The sequence below is a fragment of the Anolis carolinensis genome, chromosome 5 (genome assembly GCF_035594765.1).
Source record: "Anolis carolinensis isolate JA03-04 chromosome 5, rAnoCar3.1.pri, whole genome shotgun sequence".
NCBI classification, from domain to species: Eukaryota; Metazoa; Chordata; class Lepidosauria; order Squamata; family Dactyloidae; genus Anolis; species Anolis carolinensis.
In genome coordinates, this window is record NC_085845.1 from 90,708,734 (window position 1) to 90,723,601 (window position 14,868).

At 42.1% G+C, this 14,868-nt stretch overlaps 1 protein-coding gene across 1 annotated transcript in view; it reads left to right on the top strand.

Moving 5' to 3' along the window:
* Positions 1-14,868, top strand: part of lmntd1 (lamin tail domain containing 1) — a 186,500-nt gene that overhangs the window by 153,604 nt on the left and 18,028 nt on the right. The window contains exon 7 of the mRNA XM_062981783.1: positions 13,962-14,148. Coding sequence (XP_062837853.1) covers positions 13,962-14,148 — 187 coding nt within the window. The remainder of the gene's footprint in view (positions 1-13,961; positions 14,149-14,868) is intronic.

Sequence of the window (14,868 nt, forward strand, 5' to 3'; positions counted from 1 at the left end):
AGCAATATAACAGGTACAAACAACATTGATTGACAGATATAAATAACCAATCCAACTACATTTACAGGGTAAGGGCAAAATCAGGCATGATACAACAATTCAAATCTTGAAACTTATAGTTCCAACATATAGATGGCGCCACTCGCGCCGTCACACTCCCGGCCTAGATTTCCGGACTTTCGGAAATCTAAACAAAATGGAGTTAAATACCTTTAACTCTAATAACTTTAAGACTGTACGTCTTGTGAAAATAACTCAACTATGTCGCTAATAGGCCTGTCAAATAAAAAAAACCTTTTCGTTAGAGATGACCTTAACCTGGGCCTTGCGCACTCTAGGAGCATCTTTGATTAAGTAACACCAAATCCCCAACCTTTAAGTTGGCACTTAACAATCCAAAACCCATAGTTTCTTAGGGCAGACTCTGTAAATGACCTTCCTTGGTGTTTGACCTTTGAGTGGAAATGCTGTGTCAACAGCAGAGCTATGTGGCTATGGTGTGGCAAAATAAAAGGATTTTTAACACAGGATCTAATCTTTGCTCTTTTTAGTCTACCTCCAACCCTAAGGAGACCCTCATTGTCCAGGAAGGGGTTCAAGTCCTTTAAACAACTATTTTTGGGCAAGGATGCTTTTCTTTCTAGACAAGCTATTTCTTCTGAAAAACACTGTCTTTGAGTGGATCTCAGGATGACTGTTGAGGCTTTCGAAAGATCTTGGGGCTGAATTGCACCACTGTTTTTTGTAGTGATGTAATGTATGAGCCTGGCAATGGCTGCCTGAAGTCTAGTCCATTTTGAAAATCTTTCAAACTTGGCTGGATTTAAACCTTGCCTTGATAAGTCTTGGCCATCGATGGTAGATTTGCAGGACTGAATTTCTGGCAACTCAGTGTCTTTGAGCACGGAAATGCTTTCTGGAAAGGAAGGATTTTGGAGACATTTGGGTCCAGTGATCCAGGATGACTTGGACAACTTTGCGGCTGATGTTCCTCTGGATGTCACATCTGTCGGATTTTCTGAAGTGGATATGTAATGCCACTGCTCTTCTCCCTCCGCACACACGCTGGCTGGTTCAGCGTAGTTGCTTCTGAAGAGGTCTTCCACAAACTGGGTGATCTGGGTCTTTACCTTCGGATCCTTTAGTATCCTTCTTCTTAAGGACAGGAGACGATGAAGGGCAACATCTCTGTTGTTGGGTAGAGATGGTCTTTCCGGCTTGAAAGGTAAAGGTGCTATCCAATTACCTTCAGGGTCTTGAGTGACTTGGTTGTTCATCATCTCAAGAAACTTCTGATCATTTTTAGAGAAGGCTGTTTGCTCATCTCTCTCTGTGACTTCGATGATGGGAGAGTAATCGGGCATTACTCCCTGGCAGCAAACTGAGATGTGGCTGGCACATCCTTGCATTAGTGAAGGCCTTTTAGTGACAGGCTGGAACATCTTGTTCAGGCAGACTGGGCCTAACACCGTCCATCCTAAAGGCAACTGCTGGGCCATGGGTGATCCCTTAGGACCTTCAATCTGGTTGCTAACACGGAACAGTGTGGGACAATCTGCACCGATAAGCATGACGATGTCTGTTTCCAAGTCCAAAGCTGGAATTAGATCTTGAATACCTTTGAGATGAGGATGGGCTTGTACCACCTCTTTCGTGGCTATCTGTTCTTTGTTCCTGGGAATCAGGCTGCATTCTATAAGGTCGGGAAGATCGTACCTGGCCTTTTGTCCAACAGGTGAGATTTTGAACTTTGTTGCAACTCTGCCATTCATCTTATTCTTTCCAGAACAAGTGGATATGGTGTAATCTATTGTCTCGGTATGAAGGTTGAACATGTTGAAGAACTCTGGGGTTGCAAGAGATGCGTCACTTTGGGCATCCAAAGCGACGTAGACCCTTTTCTTATTCCATGGCTGCTTGTCTGGATACACCTCTGCCAGGCAGATTGGGTGGCAAATCCTGGGCTTGTGGCTATTTTGACAAAGCTTGGTGCAGGCAACCGCAGGAGCCTTGAGGGCTACCTGAGGTTCTGTAGGCTTTTGGTCTTCTTTGGTTTCTTCTTTGGTAGGAGAATTTAACTTTGCTTTGAATTGAGGGGAATCGAAGTTGTGCATTGCAGAGCAATGCTTGATGCTGTTGCAGTGTTGGCATTTAACCTTTTCTTTGCAGTCTTTGGAGAAGTGAATAGTGGCGCCGCAGCATCTAAAGCACACCTTGGACTTTTGAACTATTTGGAGTCGTTCTTTGTAAGGCTTCTTTGCGAACTCTCTGCATTCAGCTAGGCTGTGTGGCCTTTGATGAATGGGACAGGATATGGTGTTGTTGCTGACTGGTTGAGCAGAAGCTGCAGGAGTTGCGTCCGTCATCTTGACACTCAGGTTCCTTCTAAGATCTTTGCCCTGGGCTTTGTCTTCTTTGGAGGTCTTTTCAGGCTTTAGGTCTTGGTACAAAGCGAGAAGACCTGTCTGAGGGTCATTCCTCTCACGGGCTGCTCTAGTGACGAAATCCACCAAAAAAGTGAAGGGCGGGTATACATTTGCATTCTCCTCTTTGTACTTGAACACCCGTTTCCCCCAAGCTTCTCGAAGAGGAAAAGGAAGTTTGCAGAGAATGGTACTCTGCGACGTGTGCTGGTCCAGACATGCTAAACCTGGCAGCTCTGGATTTCCTTTGGCTGAAGCTAGCTCTAGTAAAAGATCACTAAAGTCCCAAAGCTGTTTGCAATCTTTCATCTTCAGTGATGGGAACCTGTTGAGTCGATCCATGAGGGATGCTTCTATCTCAGTGCTCGCACCGAAGCGCTGGTCCAAGCGAGACCACGCTGTGGACAAAGCTCTTTGGGGGTCTGCTACATGAGCAGCATAAAGTCTTTTTACTTGCTCGGCTGAGCTGGGTCCAAGCCACGCCATAAGAAGGGACAGTTCTTCATCCGCTTCTAGCTTGAAATCTCGAATGGCCCTCATGAAGGTGATTTTCCACAGAAGGTAGTCATCCGGTCGGTCAGTGAATTTCTGGACGCCTTTGTCTCGGATGTCTCTTCTTGGATTTCTCAAGAGGGAACCCAATTGAGACTCCAGTGTGTAAGAGTACATCTGAGGAGTGTGATGTGGCCCGACGAAGTTAATGTTCTTCGGTTGAACACATCTTGTCGCGATGGTAGGCGATGCTGGGTTCAGCAGATTGCTGGCAGGCAGCACCTCTGAAGCCTTTATCTTCAGCGATGGGAGAATTGACTTGGTATGCAGGGATGAATGTGGTGGTTCACTCCCGGCCATGCCTTGCCAATGTGGATGGACATCTGGATGTTGTTGAAAGACGTCATCCTTTCGTTCCCAAGTAGACAGGTGGTATCTCTGAGGCCTAAGTGCAGGGATGGACTCTGACAGAGATGGCACTCTCCCGGCCGTGCTTTGCTGTACTTCTGAGGAATGGGCTGGCCTTGAAGTCGCGAACACTGGAACAGGTGAGCGATCTTCAAGGTGGCGAAAGGAGATATGACTCTGCACTACAGGTGATTCCAGTTGCAGATGTGCTGAAACCTTTGCTGTAGGCTCTTGTGTTGGCAGGAAACTAAGGTTTTCTTGGGTTAGTTCCTGTGATAGAGCTTTGGCTAGAATGTTAGCTCTGACTATCTTTTGTGCTGTGTCTCTTTTTACTTGAAGCAGATCTAGATCCCGTTGCAGCTCATCTTGCTTGGCTTCAGCCATTGCAAGCTCTATTTCTCTCTGGGCCCTGGCCTGTGCCAGGTCAGCTTCTTGTTGAGCCCTAGCCTGCGCTAGATCAGCTTCTTGCTGGGCCCTAGCCTGAGCTAGAAGCAGTTTCTGCTTGGCTTTAGCCTGTTGAAGGAGGAGTTCCTCTTCATTGAAGGCAAAGTCTTGCCTAGCCATTTCTGCAGACGCCTCTGCTTCTAAAACCTCTTTTCTAATTTTCAAACGGACAGCCTCTCTGTTGTAGTGGGCTGCTTTGGAAGAAGTACTGATGAATGAGTGTGTGGATTGGGAGGAACTGCTATGCCTAGATGAATGCTTGGATTTAAGGCTAGCATTAGATGGAATCTTGAGCAGACTGGATCTAAGGCTTACACATGGGGAGCCTTGAACCCTTTCTTCTGCACCTTCTACAAGGGGGGATTTGACCCTTGTCTGCAAAATCTCATTGCTATGACTTGACATTCTGTAATTCAAAAGGAAACTTATCCCAAGTTTCAAACAGTACAAAATGCAATACTATATAACTATACAATTAAAGGCACACAAAAGGGCAATGCAATACTTTAAACAAGACAATTAAAACAGCTGCTTAACTGAGAAGTTAAGCCTGGGCTTTCATAAACTTGCAGCAGGCTTTGAAGAAAATGGCAGGAACTGCAGAAGGTTGGAATTTATTGCTTTGCAAACTGGTTTCTGGAAGAGGCTTGGTTGGTCTGCAAAGGCTGACTTCTGGAGAAATGTATCTACTTTGCAGAAACCTGGATTTTGCTGCAGTTGCAAGAGCTGGATGTATCAATTTGCTGGTGGCTTGAGATGCAAAAGAGCGGGAAAGCTTGTAAATGTCTCAATTTTGCAAAGGCTAGGCTTCTAGCAAATGTATCCACTTTGCAGAAGGCTTGAACTTGCTGCAGCTACAAGAGCTGAATGTAGCAATTTGCTGGTGGCTTGAGATGCAAAAAGAGCGGGAAAGCTTGCAAATGTCTCAATTTTGTGAAGGCTGGGCTTCCCTCTGGAGGCAAAGGCAGGCTTCTTTTGACTTCTTTATCTTTAGGAGACTATGGGCTTGGCAAATTCAAGGCCCTTCCTGGCTCCTTCTTTTCCCTTCTTAGCACTTCTGGAAGGCTTCTTTCAGCAGTTCTGGAAAAGAAGGCTCCTCTCTCAGTACTTCTGGAAAAGAAGGCTTCTCTCACCACTGTGCCGTCGCGCCTGGGGCTATAAACTCTTAGTGAAAGAGGCATGGACGTGATCTTTCCCCAGGGGATTGCTTCTTGCCCTCCTTTAGGGAAACTGGAACTCCCAAGGACCAAAACACTGTAGATAACTCAAAAACTGGGTTTATTCTTCACAAAGGGGGTAAAAGAAAATATACATTACAGTCTTTGGTTGTTTAAGTCCATGAAGCTTGTCCAGATCCCTCTTTCTCTGGCTGTGAATGCCGGAGCAAACTCAGCCTCAGTCCAATGACCTATATCTGAAGACAAGAGTCTTCCTCTGTTGCCAAAGGACTGATGTGAAGGCGCTTGAGACTCCTCAACGTTGTTCAGGTTGGCCCTGAACATGAAGTGTGAGTCCCAAGGGTAAGAACCTCAGAATTGGTGCTGAGAGGTAACTTTTGAAGGGCTTTTTGAGCCAAGCCTCTCTTTCACGTCCATCCGATAAGAGAACTTGCTGATGGAATGAAAAGAGGAAACACTGTCCTACTTCAGGAAGAGGTGGAGCCAAACAGTTTTGCTGAGTGAGCAATATAACAGGTACAAACAACATTGATTGACAGATATAAATAACCAATCCAACTACATTTACAGGGTAAGGGCAAAATCAGGCATGATACAACAATTCAAATCTTGAAACTTATAGTTCCAACATATAGATGGCGCCACTCGCGCCGTCACAATTTGGATCATTGATGTCGCCATACCAGGTGAAAGTTGCATTGACGAAAAACAACAAGAAAAACTCAGCCACTATCAGGACCTCAAGATTGAACTTCAAAGACTCTGGCAGAAACCAGTACAGGTGGTCCCGGTGGTGATCGGTACATTGGGTGCCATGCCAAAAGATCTCAGCCGGCATTTAGAAACCATAGACATTGACAAAATTGCGATCTGCCAACTGCAAAAGGCTACCCTACTGGGATCTGCGCACATTATCCAAAAATACATCACACAGTCCTAAACACTTGGGAAGTGTTCGACTTGTGATTTTGTGATACGAAATCTATCATGTCTATCTTGTTTGCTGTGTCATACTGTGTTGTTGTGTCAATAATAATAATATTAATAATAATAATAATAAGGACCGGGCTGTGGCGCAATCTGGAAAGCAAGCCAGCTGCAACAAATCAACAAATCACTCTGACCAAGAGGTCATGAGTTCGAGGCCAGCCTGCGTCTTGTCTCTGTCTCTGTTCTGTGCCATGGCATTGAATGTTTGCCTTTATGTGTGCAATGTGATTCGCCCTGAGTCCCCTTCGGGGTGAGAAGGGCGGAATATAAATGCTGTAAATAAAATAAATAAATAAATAAATAATACAGAACAGAAGTAATACAGGAAAGTAGTATTACAAGACTATGTGAAAGTTTGATTGTAAGCCCATGGATTGATGAATTGACACCATTGCATTAATGAAGAAATATCTAAGGTGGTCAATGTAGTATGTATCAACTATCAACAATGCTGTGACTTCAGTGAAATGCCAGTTTTATGTTATGACTTCATCAGATGGGGCTTTTTCCAATGGCATACGCCTGTTAAGCTCTAGATCATCCACAAGAGCCCACCAGTTCCCACTGAATGGTGCACAGGAACTTCCGGTAATGGTTTGTGAATGATCTAGACTGGACCGGCATATGCCACCATGGTGGCAACATGGGAGGCTTCTCATGTTGTGCAGGAAGCAATGGGGGGAAGCTGCGTGGTTGACACTTCCCCCCGTAGGATCAGCTTCTTCACAAGCCAGGCAATGTGGGGCGTGAGGTGATGGGTTCCCCACACCCCCTGATGACGATCACCAGATTTGCCACAATGTGTGGTGATTCCACCGGCCCGTGTGATGAGGTTGTAAGAGTCTGTCCTGGCTGCAGTCCTTTTCTACAGTTTTTGTTCTGATGCCCATTTATTTTGGTGCTACTATCCTATGTGCAAAAATATCCTATAATTTTTACAAATTATAAAAAATATATGGTCTGATTTGTAAATCAGGAATTTGTAGTGTTACAAGAGAAAAAGATAATTAATCGTAGAACTACAGTCACAGAATTGAAGCAAGCCCAGAAATTATTTGCATAGCCTGAAATGATTTCACATCCCAATATTTGCTCTAGATCATGTCTCACATGGAATTGCTTCTGGGATTAAGTATAAACGAATCTGTCAGTTTCACCATCTCCTATAGATAAATATTTAAACTCCCAATATGTTTTCTGTCTAAATTATGGAAAAATGGTAAATTTCAAAAGGTCTTCTTTTAAAAAAAAAATTACTGATTCCTACCTGGAATGTCACAATGCAAAAGAAAGAGAGCAGCTACAGAGATGATCTTGTATGATTAATACTCCAATCTATTTTTCTATATTTTTTGGTTTTGGTTTTGGGTTTTTGTTTTTTGTTTGCATGAGATATTTGTATGGTTTATAGAGTCTATGCTAATAGTCATTAAGCAGATGGGCCCAGGCTGTGGCGCAGGCAGGAGAGCAAGCCAGCTGCAATTAACTGCAATGAATCACTCTGACCAGGAGGTCATGAGTTCGAGGCCCGCTCGGAGCCTATGTTTGTTTGTCTTTGTTCTATGTTAAAAGGCATTGAATGTTTGCCTATATGTGTAATGTGTAATGTGAGTTCCCTTCGGGGTGAGAAGGGCGGCGGAATATAAATGCTATAAATAAATAAATCTAACACATGTCCCCTTCACCAACTCCTCATCTCTTTTTCTTACACACAGAGAGAGAATTGGGCATGGTGAGTGCTGCTTGCATGTGCCAGAATCAATATACTGCTCATGTGATTCTGCAGGCAAGAAAAGAGCTGCATAGCACATATGAAGAGCCAGTATTATTCCAATCATATGTGGACATCCTCTTGTGACTTATTGGTAGTATTTTGTGGAAGGACTGAACCCTTTAAACTCCAGTTCTTCGTATCAGTCAGTAACAGGAAACAGTTATCCATGGCATGGAGGGAACATGATCTCAGTGTGCCATCCAAGAAGAATTATTGCCTTTATTTCCCACTAACCAACCAATTAAATTACCGTATATACTCGAGTATAAGCCGACCCGAATATAAGCCGAAGCACCTAATTTTACCACAAAAAACTGGGATAACTTATTGACTCGAGTATAAGCCGGGGGTGGGAAATGCAGTACCTTCAAAGCCTGGCTGCTTCCTGCCTGGGGGAATCCTTTGTTGGGAGGTGTTAGCTGGCCCTGATTGTTTCATGTCTGGAATTCCTCTGTTTTTGAGTGTTTTTTTTTACTGTCCTGATTTTATTTATTTATTTCCCATACTTGTGTCCCGCCCTTCTCACCCCGAAGGTTTGGGGGGGGGGGGCGCCAAAGTTCTGTTCGCCTACACTTGAAAATTACATTGGGCCGGCTCTGCTACAGATGCACAGGTACATGGATCTATATGTATAAAAGATTTGCAAAGACCTGCAAACATATGAGGGGAAAATTCATATATAAAATTAATGTCTATAGATAGATACACATATAAGGGTACTTACAGATTGCAAAAGCTTGCAAAGGGTTAAAGCCTACATATCTGTAGGAGAGTTTAACAAATATTTCAGGGGAAAATGCTTTCATAAGATTAATGAAGATATATTTTTCTTCTTCCTGACTTGCAAGGGTGTCTTTCTCTTTGCAAAACATTACCTTGATTAAGAGCAGGGAGGCTTTGCAAAAGAAAACACTGATAAGCGAGGAGAAGAGAGAAATAGATCACATATTGCAAGCAATAGCCTGCAGGCTCTGTTGCTGGTCTTGACCTTGACCCGAGTATAAGCCGGGGGAGGCTTTTTCAGCTCATAAATAAGGGCTGAAAAACTCGGCTTATCTTCGAGTATATACGGTAAGTGAAATTCATTTAATTGGTTCTTTGCAATACTTATTGCTATTATATGTCTTGTCCCTTTTCTGGTGCTAATCATGCCCAGTGGATCTGGGTTGGAACTTCTCCTCCCTTAAGTTCTCCTCCCATTTTAGATGGATGAAGGAGTCATCAAATCAGAATGAACGTGAAAAAAGAAAAGATCTCCTTTAAAAAAAGGATTTATTCATGTTATTTTTTCCCCTGGCAACAAGCCCAGCAATGCTATTCTCTACTAAAAAAAAATAAAAAATAGATAGTCATAAATTTATTTCTAAAAATAAACGTTTAGAATAGGGATGGGAATGGAAAGAAAGTAGAGTCAGTCACCTTCTTCCTGCAGTTGCATGTATAATAGAAATTGCTTTGTGTTTTTCGTTGAAGGATTTACGTGCTCTGTGTCTCAAAGGCAATTTAAGCAGTTATTTGTTCTGTCAACAAAACAAGACAAAAACGTTGTGTAACTATCCAATATTTTTTTTACATGGGCTTGGCAGTTTAATTCTCATTTATTCCTGTAAACCTTTTCTCGGGACCTACTAGGTCGCAGGAGTTGGTGCCTATTTAACACTATTTTAATGTAATTGAGATGCTTATTAGTTGCTGTTAAACTTATCAATGTAAAAATAGTAAAGCAAAAGTGAGAGGCCAGATTTGGCTGTGGGGAGGACCATGTTTCTATATCCCAGGTCTGACCTTATGTAGTTAAATGTAGAGCTAGGACTGCAGATGAAAGGATTCGTGCCCGATGAGTGTTCAAGCTTAACCAAAATAGACCAGGACAAAAAAGTTACTCATCAGGGTGAAGATGAGCCACAGAGGTTTATTTGATCTGGCCAGAAAGGATGCATGTACAAGCAAATGTCTTCAAAGGTACAGCATAACATGAATACAGAGACAAAAGGTATAGCGGATGGGGAGGCATCAGCCCAGCCTCTCCTGTTCCAGGAAATATCTCTGTGGGGTGGCTAAAAGGTGAAGGCCTCTGAGGCTCATCTTGTTACGGTTTGGCATAAATTGCATATATTATATACATATAGGGGATAGAAATAGTATTAAAGGTTTGAAACAATATAGTCTTTGTGGAGGTGTTAAAGCCACTGGTCCACTGTCGGTCTCCTTCTCTGCAATTGTGAAAGTCCAGAGAAGAATTAAAAAAGAATTAAAAATATGTTGGGAAACTATAAAACATTGTGGGGAGTATTCTGTTCTAAAACACTTATAGCCTCCCACTGTCAAGAGGACATTAAGGGAATGACCTAATGTCCAATTGTTACCCTGCTCCAATATCTATCCTCCAGATTGCACCACTATTTTATGACCCTGTTCTTTGTGGTTTTTATTCTTATTCCTTTTCTCACGCCGAGTTTTAACTTAGTGTTCATGCGGCCCGCCCTTGTTTTTATTGTTCTTCTGATTTTGCGTTGTAATGTATATTATCATTTATTGTATTGTTCAATGTGTTATGATTTGTTGCTCTTTTTATATTCTGTCAAATTGTATTGTTCTGGGCATGGCCCCATGTAAGCCGCCCCGAGTCCCCGTTGGGGAGATGGTGGCAGGGTATAAATAAAGTTTATTATCATTATTATTATTATGTCCAGGCCAAACCACATGATGGAGAGTTTCATCCAGACCTTGGAGCCTCCTGTGGCCTAGGGGATAAAAGCCTTGTGACTTGAAGGTTGGGCTGCTGACCTGAAGGCTGCCAGGTTCGAATCCCACCCGGGAAGAGCGCGGATGAGTTCCCTCTATCAGCTCCAGCTCCATGCGGGGACATGAGAGAAGCCTCCCACAAGGATGGTAAAACATCAGAAACATCCGGGCGTCCCCTGGGCAACATCCTTGCAGACGGCCAATTCTCTCACTCCAGAAACAACTCTGGTTGCTCCTGACACGAAAAAAAAAATCCAGACCTTTAGCTGACAATTTACCGTTGAGCCTTCAATCTTCTTTATCTTTGGATCCCGTTAAGTATGGTTTAAAGATGAATATGGGACTTTGCTCTTGTACAATGTAAAAACTGAGCAACTTGCAAACCAATCTTCCCTTTTTGGACTGTGTTCACAGAAAAGCAAATGCAGTCAACGATTTTTCATTCCAAAGCATGCCAGGCATCTTGTGGTTATAAACAAGGCAATAAAATGATATTCCACTCATCAAACAGAACAGTAGACTGTGATATAACAACATTTTAAAAAACACTCTCCAAGTCGTTTTCACACTTCTCAAAGCAGAGTGGGTCAAAGTAACCAGCACTTTACAACAGAGTGACATAATGAGGAAAACATATGCAAAGTCCTCATTTGGCTTGTATATCTGAGCCTACCAACATGGGCCAGCCTGACTTTCATCAGTGCAAAAATGTACCGGTATCCTTGCTGTCTGTGCTTTTAATAAATATAAGTATAAGGAGAACTATCTGCAAAAGAGAATAAAGTATGTACACAGTGGTGGCTGGTGGGTCAGGGTGTAGTGAACTCAAAATGGGATCAGCACCGGTTAAAGTCTGGAATAAAACCCAAAGTGGATTCATTGCACCCCTGATGTGGAACTCAGTTTTTATATAGACAACTAGCTGTGCCCGGCCACGTGTTGCTGTGGTGAAGTATGGTGGTATGGGAAATAAAGTATTGAGGAATTGGTGGTAGTTAAGGTAAAGGGTAAAGGTTTTCCCCTGACATTAAGCCCCTTTCTATGAGCCCCCTTCTACAAAGCTGGATAAAATGCACACTGAAGTGGATTATATGGCAGTGTATAGTCAAGATAATCCAGTTCAAAGCAGATAATATAAGATTATAAATGGGTTAGATAGCTGTGTGGAAGGGCCTTGAGTCTACACTGCCATATAATCCAGTTCAAATCAGATAATCTGTATTTTATAGGTAGTGTGGAAGAGGCCTAAGTCAGGCCTAATTCTGCCTGTCTCCTGGGGTGAGTGGGTTGCTAGGAGACCAAGTAGGTGGAGCTTAGCCTTCTAACTGGCAGCAATTGGATGAAAGCAATTATTCCTCTCCCTCTAATTAGGACTTTATTTTTCTTTTCTTTTTGTTGTATGAACGTAGAGGCATGGATGAGGGGTTGTGCTGCCAAGTTTAGTGTTTCTGGGATGTGTAGTTTTGTTGTTTTGTCCTAGGCCGAAATTTCATTACCCTTTTATATATATAGATATAAAAAACAATGAATGAGATCTTTTGCTGAGTCAGAAGCAAAGTGAAGTGACTGCATTGCCTTATGTCTATCTATTGTAATATTGGAAGTCGGGAATTGCTCTATATACAAGAGATGTATAGTCCTTTTCCTTGTCTCCAGGTTATGGCATCTGTTCAATCCTGTAATCGGCTAGCATTTACTGATATGGAGGAGCCCAAAGTGAAAACAGAGATATTTGATTTACTGGTTTAAGCAGGCCTGCACTCCAAGTGTTTTGGACTTAGCTCCCAGAATTCCTGGCCATTGAAACAGCTGGCTAGAGCTTCTGGGAGTTGGAAGCCCAAACATTTGGAAGACTGCAATCCATGCAGGCCTGGGTTTGAGTTTGACAATGTCTCTAAAATCTATTAGGTGACCTTAAACTCTTTCAGCCTCAGAGAAAGGCAATTGCAAACCTCTTCTGAAACAATTTTGCCTAGATAACCCTGTAATAGATTCACCTTAGGGTTGCCATGTGCTGTAAATGACTTGAAGATACACAACAACTACTACAACTACTACAACGAGCTCCTACCAGGCCCTCAATGAATGTGAACACTAGCTACTCCCTACTTACTGTCTGATGGTGCTATTGGTTGTTGCTGTTTCAACAATTTCCAATGTAAAAGAAAGGAAGCTAGAATTAACATATTTGGAAAAACTTGAAAAATACAGTATTGACATCTTTCCCAGATTAAATGTTGCTTTGTGACTTTAGGAATATAAAATCCATTTCCATATATATAATTTTACCTGGCATAAAATTGCCATGTTTGATATATTAAAATTATACATTATTCGGAGTATAATTACAAATTAATATTTCAAAACCTTTAAGATTTTTATTACAAATGGAGCTGCAGGATCCTGAAGTGGAAGGAACATTTGAACTATCAGGATCCTCTTTGGGTTTGCCAGTTTGAGGATAAACCAAACAAAGGTTAAGGTAAAGGTTTTCCCCTGATGTTAAGTCCAGTCGTGACCAACTCTGGGGGTTGGTGCTCATCTCCATTTCTAAGCTGAAGAGCCGGCGTTGTCCATAGACACCTCCAAGGTCATGTGGCCGGCATGACTGCATGGAGCGCCGTTACCTTCCCACCAGAGCCATACCTATTGATCTACTCACATTGGCATGTTTTCGAACTGCTAGGTTGGCAGAAGCTGGAAGCTATCACACCGCTCCTGGGGTTTGAACCTGGGACCTTTCGGTCTGCAAGTTCAGCAGCTCAGTGCTTTAAAACACTTCGCCATCGGGGCTCCTTAAACCAAACAAAACTCTTCCTAAAAGCAGGAAATCATTAATGGAAGTAAAACAGAGGAAATAATGTTATCTTATCTTGTACTTTATAGTATCAAACAAACCTAACACAGGCATTTCCATAAAAAGGACTGAGGAAAGGAAACCAAGAATTGTAATGATCCGATATTGTGCGTAAAAGTCTTCTCACACAGTTGTTAGAGTTGAATTGGGACAGTACATATATGAACATTTCATCTTAAAATTTATCATTTCAGAAGTCAAAGATCTGATATCCTATCAGGATGGAGGCTTTGGAGGAAAAATGTAGCCGCTTTGGGTCTCATTTGGGAGAGATAAAGTGGGATATAAATATAATAATAATAAAACAGCAAACAAGTTAGATATGCTGGATTTCATATCACAAAATCACAAGTCGAACACTTCCCCACAGTCCTAGACACTTGGGAAGTGTTCGACTTGTGATTTTGTGATATGAAATCCAGCATATCTAACTTGTTTGCTGTGTCATAAAATAATGATGATGATGATGATGATGATGATGATGATGATGATGATGATGAATATAGAAAAGCCAAGGTGTAGGGAGGGTTCACTTCTCCCAGAAGAAATCTTCCAAAAAATGATGATCTTGTATTTACCTGGACTGGTAATCCCCAGTTGCTGCAGGGATCCTGAGAAGCAGTAACTCAGTTTTCTGTTTTTGTTTTTAGTGCTGTTGGGAACCTTAAAGTAGTTGAAGTTCATTCAGGTGGCCATTATGTGAAGATACTAAACACATCTCAAGATATAGAAGAGGAGATTGGAAATCATACTCTCCAGCAGAACCTCAACGGACATCCCATAGCAGTTTACAGATTCCCCCCAAGGGTCAGAATGAAGGCTAACACTTCATTAACAGTGAGTGAAATAGAAAAGATGGATTGAATTTTACTGTTAGAACACAAAATAACCTCCAGAGAGATCATGTTTGTATATCAAGTGCTTGTAATTTTGCCTATACCAGACATCAAAATTACTGGCCATTTATATTGGCTAGAGGCATGGTGTAATTCACACACATTATTATAGTTCCCATATATTGTGCAACAAACTGAACAAAACTAGCACACATCAAAGTTGGTTTCAGGACCACCCGCAATAAATGAAAATCCGCAAATTAGGGACACTATATTTATTTTAATATTTATACATTATTTTAATAGTTATACACTATTTTAAGTCTTTATCAACCAATTATGTGTTGATAAATTGCCTCCTTCTCCTCCTGTTGCCACTTGGGCTACATTTATTTATTTATTTATTTATTTATTTATTTGCAGTATTTATATTCCGCCCTTCTCACCCCGAAGGGGACTCAGGGTGGATCACATTATATACATATAGGGCAAACATTCAATGCCCATATACACATAGAACCGAGACAGAGACAGACACAGAGGCAATTTAACCTTCTCCTAAGGGGATGTTCGCTTCTGGCCACAGGGGGGCGCAGCTGCTTCATCATCCACTCTGATGGCACTTCTTCATTCCAACGTCGTAAATTAGTTAAATTTGCCTCCCCACTTTATAAGTGGTACCTTATTTCCTACTTGATATATGCAACTATCTTTTGGGTTG